Source organism: Panthera tigris, chromosome A2 (genome assembly GCF_018350195.1).
Source record: "Panthera tigris isolate Pti1 chromosome A2, P.tigris_Pti1_mat1.1, whole genome shotgun sequence".
Taxonomy (NCBI): Eukaryota; Metazoa; Chordata; class Mammalia; order Carnivora; family Felidae; genus Panthera; species Panthera tigris.
In genome coordinates, this window is record NC_056661.1 from 20,401,154 (window position 1) to 20,428,798 (window position 27,645).

The 27,645-nt window shown below is 55.7% G+C and overlaps 2 protein-coding genes across 5 annotated transcripts in view; both read left to right on the top strand.

The window, feature by feature from the left end:
- TEX264 (testis expressed 264, ER-phagy receptor) overlaps positions 1 to 13,738 on the top strand; it is a 30,842-nt gene extending 17,104 nt beyond the window's left edge. For both annotated transcript variants that reach the window (XM_007081973.3, XM_007081975.3), the window contains 2 exons: positions 9,538 to 9,706; positions 13,144 to 13,738. In XM_007081973.3, the coding sequence (XP_007082035.1) occupies positions 9,538 to 9,706; positions 13,144 to 13,436 (462 nt within the window). In that variant the 3' untranslated portion in view covers positions 13,437 to 13,738. The remainder of the gene's footprint in view (positions 1 to 9,537; positions 9,707 to 13,143) is intronic.
- A 2,800-nt stretch (positions 13,739 to 16,538) lies between these two features.
- On the top strand, positions 16,539 to 27,632 carry GRM2 (glutamate metabotropic receptor 2). 3 transcript variants are annotated; one of them, XM_042979050.1, is made up of 6 exons: positions 16,539 to 18,917; positions 20,471 to 20,578; positions 21,292 to 22,129; positions 23,649 to 24,724; positions 26,610 to 26,790; positions 27,020 to 27,632. In XM_042979050.1, exons 1-6 carry the CDS (start codon positions 18,468 to 18,470, stop codon positions 27,091 to 27,093), a joined length of 2,727 nt encoding a protein of 908 aa, XP_042834984.1. In that variant the 5' UTR covers positions 16,539 to 18,467; the 3' UTR covers positions 27,094 to 27,632. The 3 variants fall into 3 exon arrangements, with proteins under 3 accessions (XP_042834984.1, XP_007082033.1, XP_042834985.1); XM_042979051.1 differs by lacking the exon at positions 16,539 to 18,917 and adding an exon at positions 18,956 to 20,108; XM_007081971.3 differs by lacking the exon at positions 20,471 to 20,578.
- Positions 27,633 to 27,645: the final 13 nt, after the last annotated feature.

Consider the following 27,645-nt stretch of genomic DNA (forward strand, 5'->3'; position numbering starts at 1 on the left):
CCAAGGAGGTGGCCTCAGGACAGGAGGAGACCTGTCCCAGGAAGTGGGGTCTTTTGGCAGCTGCAGGAGGAAACTGAACTTCCCTGAAATTTCAGGGCCACTGAAGAGTTGGGGCCCAAGTGTCAGCCCAGAGCAATAGGCAAAGGCTCCCAGGTTCACCACAGGGTAGAACCAGTCTTAATGAGTGTTCAGGGAACACTTGGGGCACATGGAGCAGACCAGGACCGAGTGAGAGGCCTGGGGATCCCATGTGTGAGACTGTGTGTGAGAGGCCCCTGAGCTCAGTACATGGCTCACAGCTATCTGAAGCAGTTGTTGGGGAGGTCACTGAGAGTGTGAGACTGCCCAACCCAGTCCCCCTGTGCCTGACTACCTCTCAACAGCATCCCTGATCTTCATAATCCCCCTTCCCCAAGGTTTCTGCTTTCTAGGAGTTTTCAGGGGAGGGTCCTTGTGATGTTTGGACATCTCCTGAGTTTAGGGAGACAAAGGGCATTGTCCATGTGGGAGCTGGTTGGCTGGGTAATACAGGTAGGCCTTGGAGGTCAGGTATTGGCTGTTTCTCCATAGAATTGTGGGCAAGCTGGGGCAGATGGGGGCGGGGTGGATATAGTGAGCTGGTTGTTTGGGGCAGTCTTGGTGGTAAAGTTTTGGGACAGCTGGGTTGATGGGATTGTCTTACTAGGGGTTTAAAGTAGCAGGAACCCCAGACCATAGCTCTCAGACCTCTTTGGGACAGGAGTTTAGGGCTATGCTTAGGTGCCCCTGTGTCTTGGCAGCCAGGGGTAGGGGACTACACTTGGTCCCTTACTTGCTTCAACTGGAGTGGCTCTTCCTCTGGGTTTTAATGAACCAGATGATCTTGTGAGCTTTTGTTTGGAGAAGGACATCTAAGGCTTAAGTGGTTTGAAAACCTCTGTCCTTAGAGAGGGACATAGCTGGGCAGATGCCCCCTCTACCCCTGGCCAACTGCATGTCTGTTGCAGATCCCGAGGACACTGTGGCAGCTGCAGTGTGAGTGGAGCTGGGAGGCGCCCGGGCTCATCCCAAGTGCAAGCCAAGGGCAGTGCCCCCAGAAGAAGCAGTTGTTTCTGGGGAGCATGACTGACTGGGAGTTGGAGCTAAGGGGAGTCCTGCAGTTCTCCCTGGGGTGGTGGTGACTGAACTCTTGAGTGGTAGATGATCAGATGGTGTCACAGAGCAGCCAGCTGGGGACTAAGGAACAGGGGCCTCAGCAAGGTGCCTGCAAGAGTGAGTTGGTCTGTTGAGCTGTGGGAGTCTGTTGCTTCTTCCTAGTAGCATGGTTAGCCTGGGGTCCTCTCCAGTGGCTCAGAATCTTCTGTATGTGTTTCCACTTATCCTACCTGGGTAAATTTGAGGGAGTCAGTGCTGGGGGCGGGCAGGATTTGAGTCCACTCTGGGGCTAGAACACTAGTGGGGAGTAACATGGCCCAGGCAGTGGGAATCTAGGTGAGGACACCCCAGTGGGATGTGAAATTTAGGGTGATCGCTCTCTGTGCCCATCACCTTTGCTGAGCAAATGTGGGAGGGTTCCTAGCTTTATCTTTTTTTTCAGAATTTATTTACTTTGAAAGAGAGAGAGCTGGGGAGGGGCAGAGAGAGGGAGAGAGAGAGAAAATCCCAAGCAGGCTCCACACTGCCAGTGTGGAGCCCGATATGGGGCTCAAACCCACAAACTGTGAGATCACGACCTGAGCCAAAATTGAGAATCAGACACTTAACCAACTGAGCCACCCAGGTGGCCCTGAACTTTATTTTTAATAAGGGAGGCCCTCTTGGCACCTCAGCTCAGTTGCTTACCTCAGCAGTTATTTACTGAGCCCTCTTTTATGCTGCATTGTTCAGGGGATGGGGGAACCAGCTAGGAGGCAATCGTAGGGTCACAATCAAAGCCGACATTCCCTGGAAAAGGGAGGTTACCCAAGGTTAGTGGCTAAGTCCAGACTGGATGCCCTGGGCCGAGTATCATTTTGATGGTTATGTGCCTTTTGCCACTTTGCCTCATCCATGAATGGGGCTGGGCCCAAGAGGTTCAGGACTTGTCATGAACTTGGGATACATTTGGGATGGTCCCCAGAGTGAGCATGGGTTGGCAGCAGTGTGAGCCAACATCTAATTGACCCTCTTTCTGTAGTAGGTGGGCAGTCAGAGCTGAAGCTACTGGTCTGGAAGTCAGCTTGGGGAGCCAGGAGCAAAGGCAGGAAGAGCCTGGCTGCCCATTTGCCCAGCAGGTTCCCATTAAGGAAGACCTTCGCAGTTGCTCTGGGCACAGGAAGCAGCTGCTGCAGGTGCCTTATTGGGCCTCATATCCTCACCCCCAGTGAGGTGGAGACAGCTCCATTCCCAGGCTTCCCTTACTGAGGCTCACTTGCCGGTGCTGCCACCTGCACTGTCAGCAGTGCCAGGACCTGGGGCTGAGTGACAGGCCCCAAGAATTCTTTCCTTGCCCATTTCCCTCAGTCACAGGGTTTAGGCATGCCCAGGGAGAGTGGGGTGGGAAGGGGAGGGATGGATTCACCAGGAAAGACAAAGCAACCTTTGGAAGGTGGTGGCATTTAGGCTTAGCTTTGAAAGAAAGGTAGCATTTCCCGAGGTGAAAAAGGAGGTCAGGCAGAGTCACTGATTTGGGCATGGCTTATAAGTACATTGTGGCTAGAGTGCAGGGGAGGAGCAAAAGTTCGGGCCCAAGAGATGAAGCTGGGTCCTAAATGCTCCAGGCAGCCACTGATAGTGTCTGAGCAGATGAGTGACAGCATCCAAGCTGGGCTTTGTAACAGGATTTCAGCACAGAGATGGGGAGGGAGAGCTGGAGGCCACATAGCTGAGCTCTGAATGACACTCTACTCCCAGATGCCCTCAAACCAAGAGAAGCCTCCTACCTTATCAGGGCATGGCTTCCCTGACTCCCTTAGTGAACTCCCCCTGGAGGCTGGTACCCACAGGAGGCCAGGTCTCTCCCCTCTGCTGGCCTAGGTCCTAGAACCTGTTCCTCAGTCTCTCTGGCTTCACCTCTTTCCCCTCCCCTACCCCAGGGCTGAAAGCACAAAGCCAGCCTTTGCTGGGGCGGGCGTGGGAGCCACTACTCTCGAAATACCAGCTCAGATGTGGTAGCTTGGCAGTCCTCAGGACCCTGGGGGCTGAGGCTTGTCTGGATGGTGCTGTGGGGTTGGGCTGTCACCAATCCAGAGGGAGTCTTCTTCCCTAGGCAGGTGGGATTTACCAAGGAAGAATTCTGTTGCTCTTCTCCACAAAGCTTGGGATTCCAGGAATGAGGGAAAGGGGAGAGATTTTGAGGAGGGGGCTTGTCATCCAGAGCAGAAAAACTCTGCCCTTTAGCAGAGCCCTCAGATAAGGAAGTTTAGCTGTCTGATTATACAGATAGGAAAACCTAAGTCTCCAGAGAAAGGGCTTTCCTAGGGGGTGGGTGGAGGGCAGAAGTCAGAGGTACCAGTTAGAGATGAGAAATTCAGGACCGCCTCCTCACCTACCTCCCCTCCTTCCCCCTCTCCTCTTCATCCTTACTTGCCCACTTGTCCTTCCCCTCTGGCACTTCCTGATGTCTCTGGCTCCCAGGTGCTTGGCTTCATGGTTCCATCTGCACCGAGCAGCCTTCCTGCTGCTGGATAATCAATCAGTAACATATTTGTCAGCTTGTGAACCTTACAGGGCTCAAGGTCCTTGACTGCACAGATGCTTCAGAGAATGGCTGGGTCTTGGAGAGGGGTGGGATGTGGAGCCTGCCATGGTAACAGCAGCGTCTGGGAGGCCATGTCTCCCCTCCCATATTTGGAAGGGAGAGTGGGGGGGATCCCAGGGCTGAGCTTCCAAGTCTCCCATAGGGTCCTCACCCTCAGGCTCCCTGCCCCCTGGTCCTACTCCACAAGGGCCTAAGAAGGCCAGATTGGGACTGAGCTGGGGTTGGAAATTGGCTTTCTGGGCCCTGGGAAAGGGAAAGGCTGGGCTTGGCTGCAGGGTCAGAGGCTTCCTGGTTCAGATGGGAACTAGGGTGCTTAAGGGCCTGGGTCTCCTGTGCCTACTTAGAGGGAATCACCCTCCCCTGCTCCTTAGTGCCCCAGTCTGCCCTGGTCTGATGGCTGCCGAGGCCCCCTCTTGAGCTGCCCAGGAAGCCTGAGTATGCAGGAATATGAGCAGAGGTGTAAATTGCATGGCAAGCTGTTGGCTCTGAGGTGAAAATGAAAAGTCTTGAGGCAGTGGCGCCAGCAGGCACAGCAGGCTGGGGTGCCAGGCACAGCGCCCTCCTTCCCCACCCTACTCTCCCTCACACCATCCCCTTTTTGCAGTCTTTCCCAGCTTCCTGCCCAAGCCTGGCTCCTCTGCCAGCCCCTCCCTTGCCATCTGGGGGGCTTTCAGGTAGACATGACCCCACAAAGCCTTCATTTGTTGCTTCCATTATGTTTTCTAAGTAGCTGACTGGTGCACAGAAAACTGGGCTTGGCTGTTTTGTTAATTTTGTGATCTTAACATTTGTGGTAATTTCTCCAGTCGACTCCTTTTGAGTTTTTCAAGTATATAATTGTCCTATCTTTCAGTGATGGTGTTTTTATTCACCTTTTCCAGTTTCTCACTTCTTTTAGGATCATCTGTTCCAGTCTCTTTATTTTACAGTTGGGAATATTGAGACCCATAGAGAAGCCATCTATTCATCAATAGCTAGGCTCTGGGTTCTTGCCTGGAGCTCTCTCTGCCACTTCTGCCCCTTCGCTCCCCTCCCTGGCAGCTCCATCTCACTCTTTGTCTCCTTTGCCCATCATTTTCATAGCTTCGAGCCCTCCTGCTACAAGTGGCGGGGGGAGGTTCTCACCCACCCTTCTGCAGGCTCTCCCTGGTGGCACTGCAGGGACCCCAGAGCTATCTCGTGCTATCCCCTCCCACTCCACAGACAGGTTTAAGTTCTGGGCCAGAGGCTGTTGGGAGGCCCAGTGGGGATGAGAGACAGCCAGGGAGAGGGAAGTTGATGGAAGTTCCTGGGCAGAATAATAACAATGTGCCACATTCTAGCTGTAGCAGCGCCTGCTGTGCCTCCCCCATCACTTTGCACGTGTGATGCAGACCAGTTGCCTAAGGGGCCTCCAGGGTCTGAGCCCCCATTTGTAGGGAGTGCTGTGTGCAGGCGGGTGCACATTGGTGCCTGTGTAATTAAAAATGAGCATGCCTCACTTCACCCAGTGAGGAGATGCCACCACCTCGGGTGGGATGCAACAGCTGTTTGCTGGCATTGTAGCTGCCCAGCTGTCCAGCCTGGAATGGAGGGATGGGTAGGACTGGGCAGCTCAGGGTGAACAGGGAGGCTCAGAGCCCCTCACCCCAGTGAGGCAAAGGGCTGTGATTGGGTAGAGACAACAGAGCAGAACTCATCTTTTTCTGGGTCTCAAATGCAGGTGGGAGATGTGTGACCCAATCCTTGGCCTGTACCCTTTGCCTCATCCTTTTGGGGATTTGAGTCCACCCAGCTCTGAGCAGACCCAGCATCCAGGCAGGTTGGGAGTATGATCCAACCTCAGTCTCCACCTGGACCTGACCTTTTCTGCCCCACATCCCCTTCCCACATCTAGCCAAAGCCAAGGGCATGGGTTGGTTGGTGCCCAAATGAGAGTAGTTCAGGTCTTCTCTCTTACTCTCATCCTCCCCTCTCCTGATGCAGTATGAACTACCAAGGGAAGCACTGCGGGTGGCATGGGGAAACCTTGGCCCACCATGACCATCTAAGCCTCTGTAGGAGCCCTAAGCTGCATGGGCCAAAATCCTTGCCTTCCACCCACCCAGTAATGAGCTCAGCCTGAGGTGAGAAGGGAATATATGGTGTGTTACCAAGGTAGCTGAGGCAGTGGCACCCTGGCAGCCTGTGTACACCGTTTCTTCCCTTGTCTATCAGCACCCCTAGGGGGATGAGCCCATGTCAGTGCAGCAGTGGTATTGGAGGAAGTGCCGTTGACAGGTCTCCTGGAAATCCCTGCATTATGGGTGGTGTTCCAAGTCCCCCTCTTGTTTCTTCTGTGAAAAGCCCAGGTGGGAGGTAAGCCTTGGAGATGTGTCTGAGGAACTAGAACTCCTGAATCCAGTTTCTAGCAGTTCCTGGTGGCCCCTTGGCATAGTGACTTTTTTCCTATTAGGTGGGAAGGATTGTGGATGACTGCATCTCTCCCTCCAAGGAGAGAGACCTTGTGGTCTCCTTGATTCTGTGTGGGAGTGAGTTGCTTTGGGTTGTGGCTTCATCAAATAGCCGGTGGCTTCAGTGGCCAGAGTAGATTCCCCTGTCCTGCTAATGCTTCCTGGAGCCTCTGGCTATCTGGGCTGTGGGAGGGGGTGTGCCCAGGGCTGGAAGGACACCAGGCCCATCCAGGCCCCTTTGCCCAGCAGTACCAGTCAGTGTGGCATTGACTTGGTGTCCTTGTCCCTTGGCAGTCTGTTCTCCAAGGGCTCCCTGGGGCTAGCTGAGGGACAGGCAGCTGGTCTTGCCTTTCTCCAATGATTTTCCAATATTTATCAGCTCATTGACATGCATCCCAGGTCACAGCTCCTTCTGTGTAGCAAGGACCTGAGAGCTGGCCCATGGTTTACCCTCTCTTCCCTCAGAGGCTCTACCTGGCTGCAGGGGGCGGGGGGGCAGGGCAAGGCTTGTCCTCTGCCTAATCCGTTAGGGACAGGGCTTATGGCTAGTCCTGTCCCTCATCCCCCAGCCCCGGTTGGGCTCATTATTGCTCTGGGGGCAGAACATGGAGGGGGGCTTGAGGAGAGGCTACAGGGACAACTATAAACCCCTCCCTTGCCTATGGGCCTGCGTTGGAAGTTTGCACCTTTGCTTTCCTCCTGCTTCTCTCCTTTGCCCCGAGTCTGAATTTTGACAGGACCTGGCATGTGTTAAAATGATTTGAGGCTGAGCCGTCAGTGAGATTTTTAATTAGCTCCCTGTCTCCTTCCACCAGGGAGGGCCAGGGGCCCCCAGGTGGTGGGGGGAGGGCCAGGCTGGGCTTGGGTGGGAGGCTGCCCCTCCAGGGGCCTGGGGGCAGGCATGGGCAGCTGGCACTCCTTGTGTGGGATGCTATAAGGAGGAAGAGCTGGACAGGGAAGGAAGGGCTGTGTAGCCAGGCCAGTTCTCTCTCTCTCTCCTCTGTCTCCCCTGTTCCTCTGTTCTCCCCAATGGCTTTGAGATGAAGGCGATGGCAAGGATGGAGGATGCAGTTTCCATGGCAACGAGGCTGTCCACAGCCAGGCAACTTCAGAGCCGGGCTCTCCGGAGGAGGCAGATGCGCAGAGCAGCCACAGAGCTGCCTCTCGCCTGCCAATGAGGGGGCTGGCAAAGCAGGTGGTAAGGGTGGCTGCCTGGTACTGCCCACCCTGATGCCCAGCCTAGAGGGGAGACTGAAAAAAGGACTACTCTCTCTTATCATCCCTGTTACTTCCAGAAGGGAAGCCAGGCAGGTGGTTTGAGTGTTGACAAGAGTTGGCGTAGGGTTCCATTGTCCCTGGAATTTCTTGGTGGGCACAGACTCTTGTTCCTGGGAGCATCTCCCAAAGCTAAAATTGTACATCCCTTGAGATATGGACTACCAGGTGGCTGATGACCACTCAGCAGATTTCCTCTGCACCTTTTGAATACCCAGAGCATGGGCATGTTGGTGAAAGCTATGCCCTGACTGGTTTCGGGGACCTTTTTCTTCCCTCTAGCTGCCAAGGAAGGACTTGGACTTTCTTCAGGGAGACCCCCCGACCCTGGGCTTGTGACATGGCATAGTTCACTGAGGGGGGCTCAGGTTTGGCAGATGCTCCCAGTGCTGGCATTAGAGTAACCCCCAGAGCCTGGTAGCTCCTACTTCCTGATGTCGTGTTCTTGTTCATCCTCCTGAGGACCAGGGCTGAGTGAGTGTGTGGGTAGCTGGAAAAGCAGAGGCAGCCATCGGTGTATGTGGAGATGGGAGGAGCTGGGCATGTGGACTCATGAGGTAGCATGAAGAGCACCCCAGATTGGCAAAAAATACTGGACTCAAACTATTGAAAATAATGACTTTCCTTCACTGACCCTGCAGTGTTTGAGCGCATGGAGACTTAGGGTGCAGGGCCTTGCCCGCATTACCCATGGAGTCAGGTGAGGTGAGCTGCAGGTGGACCTTGGCCAGGCCATCTACTTACCCTGCGGGGTCCCAGACATACCCTGTCCCTTCTGGCTGCTGGACTCCCTGGCTGATAAACCTTCCAGGCTCACGTTTCCTCTTCTCTTTCCCTGGGGGGTTCATTTTTACCCTTCTTCACTGCTTTAATTGGAAGGGGTTCCTCAACCCTAATGTTGCCCAGGGAGGTGGACAAGTAGAGTCCTAGAGTGGCTTCTCCCTACCAGGCAATAAGTCTTTCATTACTGCTAAGTGGAAGGCTCATTTCAGAGCTCATGATGAGAGCCGGGCATGTGCTATAAATAGTCGTGTTGTGAAGGCTGGCGGGTGAGCAGTGATAGGGCAGGGGCCTCACAGTCATCTTAGTGGGTAATTGCACTCCATGGCAGGAAAGGGGGGCAGGCTGGGGAGCAAAATGGGCTTGACCCCTGTTGTGAGTATTTCTGACTGCCTCAGTACAACTCTGGCATGTGTCTTTGCCCCCTTCCACACACACTGGGGGTGGGGAGATCTTTGGGTTTTGTGTCCAGGCAGAGGGGAGTAGAGTGCCTGTCTCAGAACTTGGGGCCCTATAAACTGGTACTTCGGCTCCCTGGGGAATTGGGGTGATGTTCAGTGCTAGTTCTACTTGTCCTGCCTGCCCCTCCAGCTTAGGGTCTGCCTCTTTCCCCTTGGCTGAAACTCTGGGAAGGTGCTAGAAGGGGTGGGAACCAACCATATCTGGTAGCCTTGAAGGTTGGCATAGACCTGACCTGGTAGGGGAATGGGAGTGCAAGAGGGGTTTAGTTGGCCGGGAGCCCCTGTCCAGGGTTTGTCAGTAACATGTCTGCAAGGGCAGGAGCTGGAAGCCTAAAGGTCAGGGGCAGTGACCTTTCCTTTCTGATATCTCTGGGTCAGTCAACATTGTCCAGGGTGGAGGGGACGTCAGGGCCTGAGGATCCTGGGATGGGAAACCTAGCAGGTCACAACTTGGCTTGGCTTGGGTGGCTGGGGCCATAGTTCATGGTGTCCCTGTCCCTGGGGTAGTCTGGGGCACTAAGCTTCATGGCTCCTTGAGACCATTGCTTTCTGGAACAGTCTTTTGGTTTCAGGCATACAGATAGGACCAGTGGTTCCAGGCCCCTGGATTCTTTTAGCACCCGCCCCAGGGTGTTGTCCAAAGGACTCCTGTTTGTTAGACCACTGCCTCCTGGAGTATGGGGCCCTGCTCTTAGGGTGCTCTGTGTGTGCCTCCCTCAGCAGAGGTTTGGCACTTGGGGGAGATTGAGTTAGGAGACAGAGCCAGCCCCCTGGGAGGGAATGCACAATCGACAGTTCCTAGGGCCTCTCAGGAACAAGTGGGTCAGAAGCCCCATAGGTCTCATTCCACCTTTTGCCACTTTCCAACAAGGGGCGGAAGCTGTGTGCCCACCCTCGGCTAGAGATCTACCAGCAAGACCAGATCTATTTCATGTGCCCGCTGGCACGGCAGGGAGACTTCTACGTGCCTGAGGTGAAGGAGACAGAGCGGAAAAGCCGAGGGCCCACAGAGGCCACTGACGCCCAGATGGATGGCACAGGTATGGATGGTGGGGCCCTCTGTGGAGCCTCTCCCTGGACATGTGGGGCATGGTTTAGGAGACTCCTCCATGGCTGGGTTGGCACTGTGGGTGTCCAGGCTAAGCTTGACAGAGGTGGAGGAAGGAGACGTGCCTACCCCGGACCCACATGCAGAATTGCCTGTTTCCAGATACATGGATCCATGTAGATGTGGATTTACACATGTTACCCCTGGCAACATAGATACAAAGACCCTGCCTGGATTCCCTTCAGATGCAACAGGGAGTACTCTTGGAAACTGAGCTCACAGACAGCTGGATGCTCATGGGAGGTGGATGCAGCTGTTTGGGAAAAGCATCACTTGGGTGGGGCTCATCAGGGAGTAAGCCTGGCACTGGATCTGGAAGGTACAGAGGGGAACAGGTTGTTCTCCTGTCCCCCGGTATGGAACCCAGCCAGAAGAAGGATGCTTTCTCCCTTCTGAAGAGCAGCCAGAGAGCATGCAGAGGGCAGCCAGAAGATCAGTGCCTGCCCCTTCCACCAGAGCCAGCCTTCATATCCCAAGTCCAGGCCAGCTGGTGGTTTGCCTGCTCTCAGCCCCCCTCCCTTCCATCACCTCTCCGACCCTGGGCTGTTCCCAGGAGCAAGGGGGCCTGCTGGTAATATCCTAAGGAATCCAGCCCTTGTCCATGCTCGTGGAGCCTTGTGTAATCGATTCTGGAGGCCCAAGACCTGTGGGAGTGGTACAGGGCTGGAGAAGAGCAGCTGTCCCTCTCTCTTTAGATTTCGTCTGCCCAGCCAGTCTTCCATAGCCAAGGTCACCCTAGAGTGGTGTACGTTGTAGCAGGGGGTGGGGGTACTGAGAGTCAGTCTCCACTCCCTAGAGGCCGTGTCCAACACAGTTAACTTCATCTGCCACTTAATTATCTCCATGGGGCACTGCTCCACCCGCCTGGTGGAGCCCAGCAGACATTCTTCAGTGCCCCTACTGTGGGCACAAGACATGGCACAAGGTCACCAGGCCCAGGCAGTCCCCAGGAAAGGAAGGGGGAGTGCCTTGACCTTCCTTCAACCTCCCTGTGCTGCTTACACCCCACCCCGGCCCCCGTCCTTGGCCCACCCACCCAGCTTCTCTCCCAAACACTGCCTGCCAGGGGTGTTGAAGGACTGCTTGGCACCTGCTGCAGCTGGCTGCAGCCGTGGCTCCCACGCCCCCAGAGCCTTGGCCTGTCCTCCCCACTAGCCTGCCGGCCCACTCCCTGGTGGGGGCACCAAGGGGTCTGCCCACCTCTGACAGAGTCTGCCCTGACACCCAGGGCGGACTCTGAGCATGTGTCTGCCAGGTGCATGTCATTTGCATGGCAGTGTGTGCTGGGTACTTGGCTGCCCAGGGCTTGGCCTGCCCCTGCCTGCCTCCCTACTGGGGCCTCCACTTGGGCTAGGAGGTGAAAGGGGATGATTAGCTGCCTTATGCCTGTTATTACATTGATGTATTATTTAGCTCCAGAGAAGCAATGAATATTTGATCTCCCTGCACTGGCTGTGGGCATTGGAGGAAGGAGGGACTGGGGTGAAGGTGGTAGCTTCATTCCCTGCCCCAGCAGCCCTAGAGACTTAGGTGCTATTCTTCCTTGCCAGGCCTCCTGTGCCCTGGGACACAGGCCCAAGACTCTGGAACTTCCTCTGGTGCAGACCTTGGTAGGCTTAGAGGGATGCCACTTCCCTGCCTTGGACTCATTTGCCAGAAATGTCCCCAGGGGCTGTCCTTATCCCAGCATACTGGGCCCCAGCCTGAAGGGGCCTCCCTGGGCTCCTTCCTCTGATCACCCCTAGCCTAGGAGCTGGGAGAGGGAGGAGAAGGCAGCTGGCAGCTAAGCAGGCAGGTTCCCATATCCAGATCCCAAGAGAGCCATTGGGTAAGTGGGCTGGTGGAACATGACAGTTTAATGGGGCCTGGGGGCCCCATTTCATTTGCTCTTTTCAGGCCTACAGCCCCTGGTGCACTGATTATCATTTAAGGAGTGACTAAGAGGCTGGAGTCCTGCCCCAGAGTCAGAAGGAACCACCCATAACTCAGGATGTAACCCAAGGTCACTCATGGATGCCTCTATTCTGGGCGTCATGATTGGGGCCCAGCCAGAAGAGGGCCCTGGACCAGAAGCCTGGCACTTCCAGGGTCCACTTCACCTCTGCCAGTTGGCCCAAAGGACATCTTCTCAGGGCCAAGGGGACTGGAGAGCGGACTCCAAGTCTCCCCATCCTTACGCTAGTCCCCATCTGAGGCACAGTGTAAGTTCCAGGCCAAGTCCAAATGCCAAGCATTCCCCAGCTGCTCCTGGCTCGGGGCTGCATCACCATGGAGACAGGATCTGGGGAAGTTGGCCCACCCTTCACCTCTGTGATGTTTGACAGCTGCCCCTCTCCCTCTCACATAGGAAGGGAGACATATCAGCCTTCTCTCAATCTGGATTCTTACACAGCAGGCCTGAGCTCTTTGTCCCTCCTTGCCCCCTGCCAACTGTTGTCAGTTTCTCTGATCTGGGGAGATGAATTGAAGGGTTGCTCCTGAAGAGGGCAGATGAAGTGTCTGCTTGCCTGGAGGATGTGTTAGGGGTGGGAGGAACAGACTGGGAGGGACCTGGACCATCACCCCTGTCTCAGGGCTCTCCAGCTGCCCTCAGAGTACTCTCTTGGTCCCCTTCTGCTGCCTTGCGGCTCAGGAATCACCAGTCGTTGGAGATATTTAAGGGCTCCTCTGGGATGACCCATGCATATGGGAAGAAAGCCTTTAAAATGCTTTATCCCAGTACCCTCCTTCCTTGCAGCTGGTTTCCTAGGACTTCTCCATCCCACTCCTGCCCTAGCTGCCTCCTCAAATCAGGGCTCTGTGGGCCAGAGGCTGAGGCCAGCTGCCTTCCTGGATACGGCTGCTCCTTGGGGAGCCCTGCATGGGGGAGGGGACAAGAGAGTAGGCCTCCTGGTCCATTCTCCTGTCCTCATGCCTTGTAGGCACTGTCTGTAGCTGGCCTTGAACAAACCTTTCTCTAAGCCTGAAATGGGGGGTGGAGGAGGGGACAGTACTTGAGTCTTTTTGTTCTACCCTTAGCTCCTCACCTCAGGGCTGAGTGGTCCTTAATGGACTGTTGGGGGGTGGGGGTGGGGCAGCAGGCTTTGTGGGCGAGCAGGGAGCTGTGAGGCTATTTCAGGGGAGGGAGAGGAGTGCACAGCTGACTGCCCTCCCTCACCCTCTCTTCCTTTGCCCTGTCAGTGCAGCCCTGCTCAGGGCAGAGGCCAGAGGCCAGCTGCAAGAGTCTCCTGAGCCAGGGCCCGCTTTATTATTCATGAGCACACTATGTATGCTGGATTGCTGAACAAGTGATAAGGCCTCTGTCCTCTCCCTGGAGGAGGGGAGGGCATGGGGGTCCTAGCTAATGTGTACTCCCTCTTCCTGGTCCAGGAGCTGATACGATGAGTGACACGAGTTCTGTAAGCCTGGAGGTTGGTCCTGGCAGCCGGGAGACTTCAGCTGCCACACTGTCCCCTGGGGTGAACAGCCGTGGCTGGGACGATGGTGACACCCGCAGTGAGCACAGCTATAGCGAGTCGGGCGCCAGTGGCTCATCTTTTGAGGAGCTGGACCTGGAAGGCGAGGGACCCCTGGGAGAGCCAAGGCTGAGCCCTGAGGCTGAACTCCTAGGGGCTGCCAAGTGGCCCCGGGAACCTAGTACCCCCGAGAAGGGTGAGGAGTAACCCTAGGCTCATACCCTCCTGGGGTGCAATCGCTAAGGAACTGAGCAGACTCTCCAGCCCTCTTCCTCCTTCACCTCTCAGGCCCAGGGTGGGGCCTGGGGCCTCAGGGGGACCTGATTTCCACTGCCCTGGGCTCTAGCTAAGCCTTCTTACCACACTTTTGGCTCCCAGGGCCAAAGGAGCCAGGGACTGTAATCTGCACCCAGACCCTGGGGCTACTGCCCCTCTGACATCTTTTTTCAGATTCACATTGGAGCTTCCAGAACCAGAATAAAGCGTATAATTTTCTTGTTTCACCTGGATTTGGGCTGTGCATTTGTGTATTTGTTTCACCCTGAGGAGCCCTGTGCAGATAGGTTGGGGGTGGGCAGAAGTACCCCTAGCCTGGGGAGAGGAGGGAATATGTCAAGGTACCCTGGGGTGAGAGGAGGAAGCGGGGTATTGAAGGCCCTCCACTCCCTGCTCTTTGGCTCCAGTTGACAGCTGCTTCTCCGTTGCAGCAGCCCCAAAGGCTCCCCAGGCTGCTGGGAAACAGGCAGAGCAAGTCAAGGGGAGTAAGGGCCAAGCATGGGGTGCCCTTTGGGGCCCAGGAGTGGGGAGCTCACAGCCTGCCTTTGCTTCCAAGGGATGCCTTTGTATCTGTAGCTCAAGTGTGCCCATGCTCATGCTGGTATCTAGTTAGCAGGTGAAGACATCCCTGCTGTGCCTGCCAGTGTCTGTGTACCTTTGTGTGTAACTGCACACACATGCACACATGCCTTTGGCTCTGTGTGTGTAACTAAGGTGGGTCTGTTCATGGTGGTCTCAGGTGAAGCTGTGCCCAAGTAGGCATTAGGAAGTGATTGTGGCTGGGTGTGGCTGTATTTGTGTGGATGGCTATGTGGTTATGTGCACGTGGTACTGTGCTTTATGTGTCTTAACTATATGTGATGGTACTGACAGAGGTGTGAGACTGGCTGTCTAGGAGCATCACTGTGGGGGCTTTGTCCATATACATCTATCTGTGTGTAGCTGTGTGTCTGTATACAGCTGTATTGTGTGTTCACATGTAAAGCTATGTGCTTTTCTGTGTGTCACATGTAAAGCTATAGGTCAGTGCATCTGTGTCTGTGAGTTTAGTTATATATGTGTAGATATGTCCATGTGTATGGTTATATGTATATGATGGGGTGTCTATATATACAGCTGTTTGTCTGCATGTAAAGTTATGTATTATGGCTGTGTGTACATCTGTGCGTATAGTTGCATGTACTTCTCTGTGTGTGGCCATGTCCATATATACAACTCTGTAAGGCTAGGTGTCTTTGTGTGCACGGCTGGGAGTGGTGGCTGCATAGCTGGGTACATACATGTGAACATACATGCATGTCCATGTGCTGCAGTGGGACTGTGTAGGCCACTTCTGTGGGCCGCATAATGGGCCTCTGGGACTGGTGCTGTGTTTAAAGCCCTGTGTCTTTTGTGAGGCTGTCTTAGTGAGGGGGGCAGGGATTGCTGTGTGGTCCTCTTACCTCAGCACCCTGCTGCTATCAACCCCTCTGGTCCAAGGGCCAGCTCATCACTCACTTACCCCAGGCAGCAGTTGCTCTGAACCAGCCAGAGAGGATGAGAGCAGCCAGGGCTGGAAGACAACATATCTGTCTCCCCAGCCTTGTCTGACAGCTCTGAACCCTCATTCTGCTGTCACCTCACCTACCTCCCATTAGCAATGGAGTTTGTGTTTGATGTGTGTGTTTCACAGCCGTGCTCTTTCCAACCCAGTGGGGGTACTGGGTTTCTGCATCCTGGGATAAAGTCTATCCTTTCTTGGTGACACCCCTCCCCCCTAACTGCCAAACACACATGTAGGTGCATGTGCCAGAGGGACCTGGGCTTGGCATGGGCTCATTAGCATGTGTCTGAGCTAGCTTTGCCTCTGCTGACACCTGTGGAAGAAAGGGCAGTGCCAGGGGAGCAGATATAGGGATGCTGTGTGCCTTAGTACCTAGTGTGTGCATGCTTCATGCAGGCTCCAGGGCTAAACCTGGGTGTGGGCCCCCTCCCCCGAACCCTTCAGCACAATCAGGGGCTGCAGTTTATCCACCACCTTCTACCCATGGGGGCGTCCTTCTCCATTCTGCTGCAGGAGAGAAGAAGAGTCAAGAGCATCTTCTCAGAGCTGTCCTCCCTCTGCTCGGGCTCCAGCTCCTGTTCCCTCCTACGCAGCAGCCAGTTTCAGGAGCCTCCTCTCCACCCCTCCTCCCCTCCCAGATCCCCTGCCAGCCCCAGCATGTCCCTTAGAGTTGACCCTAGTCATTGGCTCTGTAGCACCCCCCACACACCCCAGGTTGATGTATCTTTGCCATAAATATTTGTATATGAGGGTGGGGATTAGTGGAGGTTGGTGGGGGAGGAGGTCAGGGCGGGGTGTGTATAGGGGGCGGATAGCAGCTTTAAAGGTCATCTGCAGGAAGAGGAGGCCCCATTCTCCTCTGACCGCCCCCCCATCTCTTCTTCTAGTGACTCAGGCCCCAGCTCTCACGTGGGGCCAAAGACATATGCCCCTACCCCAGGCCTGGCATGTGGACTGAACTGCAGTCTGTGGATGGAGAGAATGGATGTGAGGACAGGGAAAGACTCGTCGCAGCAGGCTAAGCTCTCTACCTATCTCCCACATGCCCCCTTACCTATCTCCCAATGGCACCTTTGGACCCTACGGCTAGCCCCTCCGCTCTCAAAGATGGAACGCCATAACATTGTGCGCACCTCCTGGGGCTCAGTGACCTTACCAGCCCCGTGTCCCTTGTCCCGTGCCCGCTGCTCTGTGGGATGCAGTCTGACCGCGGGGTAGAGGGGGCAGATAGGCAGGCACCTGCTCCTGCGCATAGCAGGAGCGCCCGAGGATTCAGCACCACGCGGTGGACAGCTCCGGGACGAAAGCCCCGCGAAGAACAGAAGCCGGAGGCGCAGGGCAAGGAGCGGTGCAGGAGTCTGGAGGGAGGCGGAGGCCGGGTTGGGAGCCGGAGATCCGGAGTGGGGAGGAACGGAGGAGGGGCTGGGGGCGGGCCGGGGCCAGGGGCGGGGCGGGCCGCGATTGAAAGCGGCCGGGCGAGCGAGCGGACGGAGAGCGCAGAGCTGCCGAGAGAGCGAGCTAGTGAGCGAGAGCTGGAACCCTGCGCCCCCGGCTCCTCTCCGTTTCTCTCCGCGCCGGAGTCGGGCGCGCCAGGTAGGGTAAGCCCGTGGTGCCGCGGCCGCCGCCGACCTTATAGAGCCTGACCCCATGTCCCAGCGTCCCGCGGGCCCTCGAGTTCTGGGGCGCTCGGGCCGGGGCGTCCAGCCAGAGCTCGCCAGGAGCTCTGGGAAGCGGGAAGACAACCCCAGGCGTCCCGCCTTTCTTCCCCAGAGAACGCACGCCCTGCATCACGCTCCTTCGTTCCTCCTCTCCTTACATCCTTTGGTCTGTATTTCTGTCTGTGCCTCTATCTTTGTGTCAGCCTGCGGGTCTCAATCACTCCTTGCCCAGGCCCCCCGGCTGCCCGCCTCTGGGATTCTATCTCCCTTCAGGGTATTGTCCCTGTCTGAATTTGGGTCCTGGCCGCCCCTGTGGGAGGCTTGTGGTTTTGACCCGTTTGGACCTCAGCCCCCATCTGGGTCCTTTCCTCATCTGTGTTGGTCTTCATGCTTGCCTCTCTCTCCTGGTTGCCTGGTTGAACTGCTGCTTTCCCGGTACCCACAGGATCCCAGTCTCCTTGCCCTGGCACCAGTGGGAGGTTAACCCTGGGGAGCTGAGGGGCAAAGTGAAGAACCCCAGTCTCTGTGCCAGGACATGGGGTCCTTGAACTAGTGGCTAACCTTATTCAGCCTCAGTTTCCTTCTCCTAGCCTTCCCAAGCCTGCGTGATTGTGAGAGCCTGTGTGGGGTGGGCATCTGGGAGGGTAGCTGGGGCACAAATGATGAAGTGCAGAGTGGAAGAGGGAAGGAGGGGTCCCTGAGGGCCAGGGCCAGGGTGGACAGGATAGGGAAAGGATGAGGATAAGGAGATTAGAGATGGTTCTGAGATGGTTCTGATGCTTGGTTCTGAGCTGAAGAAAACACAGGGGCATAAAGTCTCAAACGGCATTCTATGCAGAGCTGAGGTGCCCAAAAGTCTCACCTTGAGCAATTTTGAGATTTTGACTAGATGAACTGACCCTGTCCCTGGACACACACATATGCTCACATTGACTTTTCCTGTTGACTTAAGACCTGTGGCCACTTCAGTTTCCCTCCCTGGGGCCAACCTCTCCACCTTGCTGTCAAACTTCCAGGGTCTAGAGTCTCTATTACATCCTCAGTCAGGGGCTCTGGGGATGGCTTTTTAAGAACTAGAGGCTAGGACCCTTGGGTGCTCACCCTGGGTTCCAGGCTCTCTAGGAGTTGGAGACTACCCTTCGGAGATTTTTCCTTCCCTCTTCTGTGGTGGTTTCTCAGGCACAATGGCTCATTTCTGGGAATGCAAGATTCAAGATAGAGATTGGACCCCTAAGTTTATACTCTAACCTGGCTCCTGCTGCAAAGGTGTTGACTCTGGGGTCCTGGGAGATTTGTGCAAGGTCTTGGACACTCTTTGATTCACAGCAGGATTGGTGTTAGCTGAGTTCTCCTAACTTATGTCTGGGCCTCTACTCTCTGCCTCCCTCCCTCTCTGCTGAGTATGGAATGGGCACAGAGGCCATCTAAAGACCCAGATGAGGGCAAGGCTGAGAAACAGGTCAATGGGTGTCTCAGGAGCTTCTCAGCTTAGTCAGTGATACCACCTCTCCCTGGCTCCCTAGGAAAGTCCCTAGGTGAGGGAATTGGGGACGGCAGAGTCAGAAGGGGTAGCCACTCTCGGGTTCCACCTCTCCCTGTTTGTCTGTCTGTCTCTTTCTCTGCAGGAGCTGGGCCCCTTCTTATCTCTCTTCCTGCCTGTCCTTTCCTGGTCCCTGTTTTCTCCTTTCTTTGCCTTTGCTGCTTCTACCCTCATCCTCTGGAGGCCCAGGTCTGCTGGACCCATCCATCCCCTTTGGGACAATGGGATCACTGCTTGGGCTCCTGGCACTGCTTCTGCTATGGGGCACTGTGGCTGAGGGCCCCACCAAGAAGGTGCTGACCCTGGAGGGGGACCTGGTCCTGGGTGGGCTGTTCCCGGTACACCAGAAGGGCGGCCCGGCAGAGGAGTGTGGGCCTGTCAATGAGCATCGTGGCATCCAGCGCCTGGAGGCCATGCTTTTTGCACTGGACCGCATCAACCGTGACCCACGCCTGCTGCCGGGTGTGCGCCTGGGCGCGCACATACTCGACAGCTGCTCCAAGGACACACATGCCCTGGAGCAGGCACTCGACTTCGTGCGTGCCTCACTTAGCCGTGGTGCCGATGGCTCACGCCACATCTGCCCCGACGGCTCTTATGCCACCCACGGTGATGCTCCCACTGCCATCACTGGTGTCATTGGCGGCTCCTACAGCGACGTCTCCATTCAGGTATGTGGGGCTGCCCAAATGGGGACTGGGGAGGGAGGCCAGAGGCAGGGGACCAGAATTCCCTTTGAGCAGGGGCTCTAGGCTGCCATGTATTAGAAGGGGGGCGAGGAGCTTCCTTTAAGTAGCTTTTTACAGAATACCAAGAAAGTGCCCCTGTCACATGATGCAGGCTGACTTTTAGAAATTGTATAAGGAAAACATCCCACTTGCATCACATACACACACACAGCTGATGTTAAAGAGTCCTAAGAAGCTTAATAGCCAGGCCTCTTGGATCAGAACCCCAGGTGTGAATCCTGGCTCCCAGACATACTATGTGACACTGGGTGCTATTTCTCTCTTCTGTGCCTCAGTTTCCTCCTTACAGAACAGGACTCATAACACTTGCCACTCTTAAGGTTGCGGTGGAAATTTAATGAGGTAATACATGCAAAGCTTGTGTCAGAGGCATAATCAATATTAACTGCTATTGTTATTAACCCATTTTACAGATGAGGAAACTGAGGCTTGAAGAGTGGCAGGCACTGGCAAAGTGGAGACATTCACCTAGAGCTCACAGCCAAGGGCCTCCAGCTCTGTCAGATCACCTCTCCATGGACTAGAAAGGGGTGAAAGATAGAAGCCAGGAGCATCCCAGAGAAGAGAAACAGGGATGGGGCCCCCGGAGGAAGAGAAGCAGAATGGGTGAAGTGGGGGGAGGGTCCCTTAGGGTCTTTGGGGGGACAGGATTTGCAGGGGTGGGAAGGTAAGGGAATGAGACCCTCCCTCCTGCTTTCTCACAGACTGGCCCAGCTGATATCCGTGGGCATGCGTGGCTGCTTTAGCCCATGTGGGACCCTCCCCCTCCCTGACTGGGTCCCACCTCTTGCCTGGACACTTACCTGCCTGGTGCCCAGAATAGGTTGCCAGAAGATGAGGCCAGAACTGGGATCAGGATTAGGATTTGCACAGAGGGCCTTGGCTGGGGCTTCAGCTTCCTTTACAAGGCCAGCTAAGGGCACTGCAGTCAGAGGCAGGGCCAGGACCCCTGACCTGGCACACTTAATCAGGAGAAATGAAGCAGGAGTCTGAACTGTGGAGGCAGCTTCTGACCTGGGATGGGGGAGGCCTCCTCATCCTCTTACTGCAGGAAGTGAGTTACCTGTTCTGCTAGTCCCAGCTGCTGGAGGTGGCCAGTAGCAACTTGGACAGGTATGGCTGTGCTGGCACCCACATCTGCCACATCCCACCTGCTGATGCTTTCAGGGGCCTCCAGGGTGCTTTCCCAGCATCCACCCTCTCCACAGTTCTTAGGGCTCCATGCATTCATCTCTAGTCCAGTTACTTTCCTCCCACCCCAAGCTGCCTGCCTCCTGTACCAGGGCCCACACTTCAACATTGGTCTGCTTTTTCCTTGTCTGAGTCAAAACAAGGCCCAGCCCTTCATCTTAGGCTGAACCTGCCTGTTAATAATTCCTCCTCATTTCAGCCCCATCTCTCCTGCCCAAACCCCTATCGTCTTCCTTTTGCCCGGCACTGTGACCTCACATGCATTTTCATTTTTCCCTCCTCAGCAGCCTCATCAGGCAGGAATGAGAAACCGAGGCTCAGGGAGGTTTGCTAACTTGCCCAGGGACACAGAGGCAGAAAGTACGAGAGGAGAAGGCATTGAGACTGTCAGAGTAAGAGCCTGTGTCCCAGGTGCAAAGGCAGGACCTACCTCCCACGTGTGGAACCTGGGCCTTGTCCTGCTCTCACCTACCCATCCCACCATGTCCTTGTCTGTCTCCCACTCTAGCGGGCAGGTCCTAGGGACCCAAGGGTAGGAGATGGCCTGCCAGGTGGTCAGCGGTAAGCAGGAAGCCTTGTTTATTTCAAGTTCAGCCATCCGATGGCAGCCAAGATCTGGGTCTCCTTTCCTGAGGAAGCCTTTTCCTTCTTTCTCCATCATTCCATCAGGATGGACTCTGGGGAAAGGTTACCTGCCCCAAATAGGTAGAGAGCCCAAGAGCCCTGAGCATCCCAGCTAGTGCCCTGCCCCCTGCCCTGTGCAGCCAAGTACCAACCTCTCCCAGCCCAAGCTTTGGGCCCTCCCTTCCCTACTTTTGCTACTGCTCTGCATCTGAAGGGGGACAGTAGAGGGGTCCTGGTGTGGCTCCGGAGCCAGGCGCCTCAGCCCTAGGTCTTCTCTCTCCCAGCCCTTGGGAAGGAGTGGAACACTCCCTACCCCCAGAGGGAAGACACATCAAGACAGGGTATGGGTCTTTGGGGAGAAGCAGACCTCAGGGCTGACTACACAGACACTTGATCCCAAGGTCGAGTAGCTGTGAGGAACACATTTGTCTTTCGAGTTTGACCTGATCTCTGATCTTGGCCCTCTCTACTGGTCCCCCAGGTGGCCAACCTCCTGCGGCTATTTCAGATTCCACAGATCAGCTATGCCTCCACCAGTGCCAAGCTGAGCGACAAGTCCCGCTATGACTACTTTGCCCGCACTGTGCCCCCCGACTTCTTCCAAGCCAAGGCCATGGCCGAGATTCTCCGCTTCTTCAACTGGACATATGTGTCCACTGTGGCATCCGAGGGTGACTATGGTGAGACAGGCATCGAAGCCTTTGAGCTGGAGGCCCGTGCCCGCAACATCTGTGTGGCCACCTCGGAGAAGGTGGGCCGTGCCATGAGCCGCGCAGCTTTCGAAGGCGTGGTGCGAGCCCTACTGCAGAAGCCCAGTGCCCGTGTGGCTGTCCTGTTCACCCGCTCCGAGGACGCACGCGAGCTCCTCGCGGCCACCCGGCGTCTCAACGCCAGCTTCACCTGGGTGGCCAGTGATGGCTGGGGTGCCCTGGAGAGCGTGGTGGCCGGCAGCGAGGGGGCCGCTGAGGGCGCCATCACTATCGAGCTGGCCTCCTATCCCATCAGCGACTTTGCCTCCTACTTCCAGAGCCTGGACCCTTGGAACAACAGCCGGAACCCCTGGTTCCGTGAGTTTTGGGAGCAGAGGTTTAGCTGTAGCTTCCGGCGGCGAGATTGTGCAGCCCACTCGCTGCGCTCCGTGCCCTTTGAGCAAGAGTCCAAGATCATGTTTGTGGTCAACGCAGTGTATGCCATGGCCCATGCACTGCACAACATGCACCGAGCCCTCTGCCCCAACACCACACACCTCTGCGATGCAATGCGGCCTGTCAACGGGCGCCGCCTCTACAAGGACTTCGTGCTCAATGTCAAGTTTGATGGTAATGGGGCTGGCTAGTGTCCAGCAGTTTTCTGGCCTTCAGCAGGCAAGAGGGATCGGGTCTTCAGGTTCCATTACCTGACTAAGAAAACGTAGCCTACAGCAAGTGAGGGAGTCACCCCGGGGTGGGGGAGGGCTGGGATGTGATCCAGGACAAGGATGGCTAGACAGAGGGGACTCCAACTGGAGCCAGGGCTGAGGTTTCACTTTCTGGCCTCGTCCTGCACTGAGGGTCTCTAGTTCCTATTTGAACCTTGCTCTCTCTCTCCCTCCTGCCTCTTTATCATGCGGAGAGTAGGGACTGGGGGCCCTCGAGCCCATTCTCAGGCAGCAAAACATCAGTGGGAGTCAGAATAAGGGTGGGTTGAGAGTGAGCATCAGGTGGCACTCTATTTTCTGGGAAAATTCTATTCCTCATCTTGATTTTTCTATTCAAGGTGGCCACAGTCTCTTCATACCAAAATTTATTTTAATAAACATTCCAGCTTTACAAAAAATGAATGCCTCAGAATCATCACTGTGCTTCAGGAAGCATCACTGTAGGAGCAGTGGGAGGGAGGGAGTGGGGAGCAGTGCCAGGGCCCCCAAAGCCTACTGGCCCAGGGTTAAGATGAATAATAATTCCAATGAGATTTATATTCAGAGTTGTGGGAGAATCAGGGGAGGGGTTAGGATTGGACTCGGGTGCATGAGGTTGCCATCAGAGCAAGGCTCAATTCAGCCCACTGAGCTAGGTAGGATTTATTGGAGGGCTCGAGTTGGATTCTGAGGACTTTGAGGCTGGCTTGAAGGAGCAGGGGTTGCATGGAACCTGCAAGGGACTCCAGGCTGCATCATTCACCATATGGAGCCTTATGCACATCATCTGCTAGTATGAACCCCAACTTCTCACTGGGACCTGGGATGACAGGGGTCCTGCTTCCTCTTGAGCCTGGCTGGGAGATGTGAGGTTCCCCGGGTGAGGGGAGATGGGGAAGAGAAGTGCCTTGTGAGCTGCGTGATGAGCGCATCTAAAGTTGGGGTTCAGCTAGCACTGATGTGAGTATTAGGACTAGAGGGGAGAGAGCTGACTTGTCATCAAGAGAATTAAGTGGGACCAGGACTGGACCTGAGGCTGAATTTAGGTGTGAGGGTGTCCGTGTTAAGTCTGGGGGGAGGGCTGCAGTGTGTGTTGTGATAAGGTTGGGGTCTAGGGTCTGGGGTCTGGGTTGGAAGTTACTGGAGACTAGGCATAAAGCTAGGTTTTGGGGAGTCATGGTTGGGCGTTGGTGTGGACATTAGGTCTGTGGAGATGCCTGGGCTTTGAGGTTGAGGTTTTATTTGGAGTTTAGAGTTGAGATTTGTTGTAGCCTCTCATTTAGAACAATGGCTGGGGTTAAGTCCAGCTTTAGTGTTGGGATGGGGCTCAGAAGGACAAGGAGTGGCCTCAGGTCGGGGTCTGGGTTCCATGTTAGGGTGAGGGTGGAGGTCACATCAAGACTACCCACCAATCCAACCTTCTCTTCCCTCCCCAATTCCAGCCCCCTTCCGCCCAGCTGACACACACAATGAAGTCCGCTTCGACCGCTTTGGTGATGGTATTGGTCGCTACAACATCTTCACCTACCTGCGGGCAGGCAGTGGGCGCTATCGCTACCAGAAGGTGGGCTACTGGGCCGAAGGCCTGACCCTGGACACCAGCCTCATCCCATGGGCCTCGCCCTTGGCCGGCCCCCTGCCCACGTCTCGCTGCAGTGAGCCCTGTCTCCAGAATGAGGTGAAGAGTGTGCAGCCAGGGGAGGTCTGCTGCTGGCTCTGCATCCCCTGCCAGCCTTACGAGTACCGGCTGGACGAGTTCACTTGTGCTGACTGTGGCCTGGGCTACTGGCCCAACGCCAGCCTGACTGGCTGCTTTGAGCTGCCCCAAGAGTACATCCGCTGGGGTGATGCTTGGGCCGTGGGACCAGTCACCATCGCCTGCCTAGGCGCCCTGGCCACCCTCTTCGTGCTGGGTGTCTTTGTGCGGCACAATGCCACCCCAGTGGTTAAGGCCTCAGGCCGAGAGCTCTGCTACATCCTGCTGGGCGGTGTCTTCCTCTGCTACTGCATGACCTTCATCTTCATTGCCAAGCCATCCACGGTTGTGTGCACCCTACGGCGCCTTGGTTTGGGCACCGCCTTCTCTGTCTGCTACTCAGCTCTGCTCACCAAGACCAACCGCATCGCGCGCATCTTCGGTGGGGCCCGGGAGGGAGCCCAGCGGCCACGCTTCATCAGTCCTGCCTCACAGGTGGCCATCTGCCTGGCGCTTATCTCGGGCCAGCTGCTCATTGTGGCTGCCTGGCTGGTGGTGGAGGCACCGGGCACTGGCAAGGAGACAGCCCCGGAGCGGCGGGAGGTGGTGACATTGCGCTGCAACCATCGAGATGCAAGCATGCTGGGCTCACTGGCCTACAACGTGCTCCTCATCGCGCTCTGCACGCTCTATGCCTTCAAAACCCGCAAGTGCCCCGAGAACTTCAATGAGGCCAAATTCATAGGCTTTACCATGTACACCACCTGCATCATCTGGCTGGCCTTCCTGCCCATCTTCTATGTCACCTCCAGTGACTACCGGGTGAGCCACCTGCCACAGAGTGGCAGCGGGGTTGGGGGTGGGTCCTGGACCTCTTGTTTCCTGGTGCCTCATTTACTCTTCTGATAACTCTGAGGCTCCAATAGGCTGAAAGCTCACCCAGCTTGCAGTGGCCCAGTTGGGACTGGATCCCAGGGGAAGGTGGGAAGGTTGAGTGGGGACTAAGACAATGGACAAGGAGGTGGAGGAGTTAGAGCTGAGATTTCAGGACTCAGATGTCACCCCCTAAGCTCGAGGAGAGGCATGGACTGAAATATGTCCAGATGGGCAGATGCTCTGCCCTGCTCCATGGAGGGGTTGGCTGCAGAAGGGGACACTTGGTTTCTGCTCTTGGGTAGCTCCTGGGCTAGTGGGTGGGTGACCAGGGGATCAACTAAAGAACTAAGTCAGGAAATGTTGTTGACTTGTTTAGGTCCTAGTGAGAGCACAGAAGAGGGAGGTGTGTGTGTGGTGTGTATGTGGTGTGTGTGTGTGTGTGTGTGTGTGTGTGTGTGTGTGTGTGGAGAGAGAGAGAGAGAGAGAGAGAGAGAGAGAGAGAGAGAGAATCATGGAGGGCTTCTTGGAAGAGGAGTCCTTGAACTGGGCTCTGCAAGACAGGCAGGTTTCAATAGGTTGGATGGAGAAGGTAGGGAAGGGCAGTCAATACAGAGGCCGATTGGAGCAGAGGGCGTGCATTGACCTCCCTTGTTGAGGAGGGGAGGCACAAATGGTGCAAGATAGGCAGAGGTGAGGGTGGAGAGTGGGAATGGGAATGGTGGGCTATCAGGCCACATGGCCTCAGAGGGTACCATGCTCTGATGCCTCTTGGAGCCTTGCAGTGTAGCACAGTGCCCCTGGAGTTGTGCAGCTCTGGGGTTGAGAGATGAAAGCAGGAAAGGCAGAGAAGCTGAAGCACAGAGCAGTAGGAGATCTAGGGGATAGGGTTGAGGGAGTTTTAAGCAGGTGGAAACTGTACCCCAGTTGGTGGCTTCCAAGCAAAGTTCCAACTGGCACTGAGTGTCTCATAGGTCTCCTCACCTTCTAGGGGGCCATGGCTGCTTTAAATGGGGGTGGTCAGGGAATGCCTCTCTGCAGAGGTGACAGATGAGCTGTCCTCTAGACAGTAAGAGGATCATCTTGTTGAATCCTCACGACTCTGGAGTAAACTCCGTGGCTCTCCCCATTTTACAGACGAAGAAACGGAGACTCAGGGAGGTTCAATCCCTTGCCTAAGGTCACTCAGCTTGGGAGTGTAGAGCAGGGTCTGAACTGACAATCTTAACAATTAAAGGAGCAGGAAAATCGAGACAAGAGCCCCTGCAAAGGCCCTTTCCCCCAGGACAGAGGTATGGTGGGCAGTGCTGGGGGCCAGGGCGGCTGGGTTTGGCTGTTGTTGCACCTGCTGGGCCACCTGCCTGGTTGGTGGAGGCCAGGGCTGGGGAGGGAATCTGCTCTGACTCAGCCTGCATTTGCATATGATTTGCATTTGCATGCCAATCATAGTTGGCTAAGGACTAACCTGGACACACACACACGTGCAGTATCCACACATGCACACATGCACACACACACACTCATGCACACACACATACCTGCACGCATATGCATGCAGATACACACTTATACACACACTGGCAGACACACTCCGATGCACACATACATTCCTGCAACCCTGCATGTTCACCCCCCTCAGCTGGAACTTTGATCTCCCTGGGAAGGTGGTTCACGGGCTGACACTGGGACTGTGCCCACCTTCCTAGAAATCCTTTGGGGCTTGGCAAATGGACCAAGACCCAGTGTTGGATGCTTACCATCTCCCCTACTCCCTACCCCTGCAGCCTGACAGGGGTCATGGGGCCAGACTCATCCTTGACTTCACCCATCCCAGGTGCAGACCACCACCATGTGCGTGTCGGTCAGCCTCAGCGGCTCTGTGGTGCTCGGCTGTCTCTTTGCGCCCAAGCTGCACATCATCCTTTTCCAGCCACAGAAGAACGTGGTTAGCCATCGTGCACCCACCAGTCGCTTCAGCAGCGCCGCCACCAGGGCCAGCTCCAGCCTCGGCCAAGGTCAGCATTCACCCTAAGCAGCCCGCTCTCTGCCTCAGCTCCTCAACATGGGGACCACTCCTTGGGTTGCTGGGATTCCTTGGCTGGAGGTGGAGAGATCCTTAGATGAGGCTGGATAGGAGAGGGAGGGGTGAAGGCGGGAAACTTCCCTCCACACTCCTGCTTGCCCTGCTGCCTGCCTCTGTGAAGGACCTGAGGGTTGGCCCCAATCTCTGACTTCCTTTCCTAGGGTCTGGCTCCCAGTTTGTCCCCACCGTTTGCAACGGCCGTGAGGTGGTAGATTCAACAACATCGTCGCTTTGAAGACCCCACATTCCTGCCCCCACACAGCTGCTCCCTGGAATCCGGTGCACCCCCACATCCAGGGCCAGGAGGAAGTCAGCTAGAGCATTGCAATAACCCCAACCCCATGCCCGCCCCCGCAGCCACTTACCTACCTACTTATTCCAACCCTTCAGAGTCAGAAGTCAGGGTCCTTCGCCCGGGAGCCTCTGCAGCAGCCACCAACTGTCCTCGCAGTGTGTCCCCTCCTTGCTAGGCCCAGGCAGGACTCAGAAGGGAGCAAGCCAGGGTCTACTCTGCCCTGGAACAGGATGGCCGAGGACCACCGGCCCCAATCCCCAATCAGCAAAGGTGCTTCCAGCCCCACCCTTCCCTCCTTCTAGGGCCTTTTTAATTTTTTACATAAGTTATTCTGGGATGGGGAGGGGGGTTATTGTGGGGGCCATCCCTCCCCGTGCATAGTAGTTTGTCCTGTGGTTTATTTTGTATTACCTGTAAATAAAGTGTCTTTATTTAAAAAAAAAATCACTCGTTGCCTTTGACCCAGGGAGATCCCTCATGCCCTCCACAGCT

Excerpts from the sequence above, each read along its gene's own strand:
- GRM2 (XM_042979050.1), top strand. The coding sequence starts at position 18,468 with ATGGGATCACTGCTTGGGCTCCTGGCACTGCTTCTGCTATGGGGCACT. Across the intron at positions 20,579-21,291 it reads AAGGCATTGAGACTGTCAGA|GTGGCCAACCTCCTGCGGCT; the intron begins GTAAGAGCCTGT and ends CTGGTCCCCCAG. Across the intron at positions 24,725-26,609 it reads TCACCTCCAGTGACTACCGG|GTGCAGACCACCACCATGTG; the intron begins GTGAGCCACCTG and ends CACCCATCCCAG.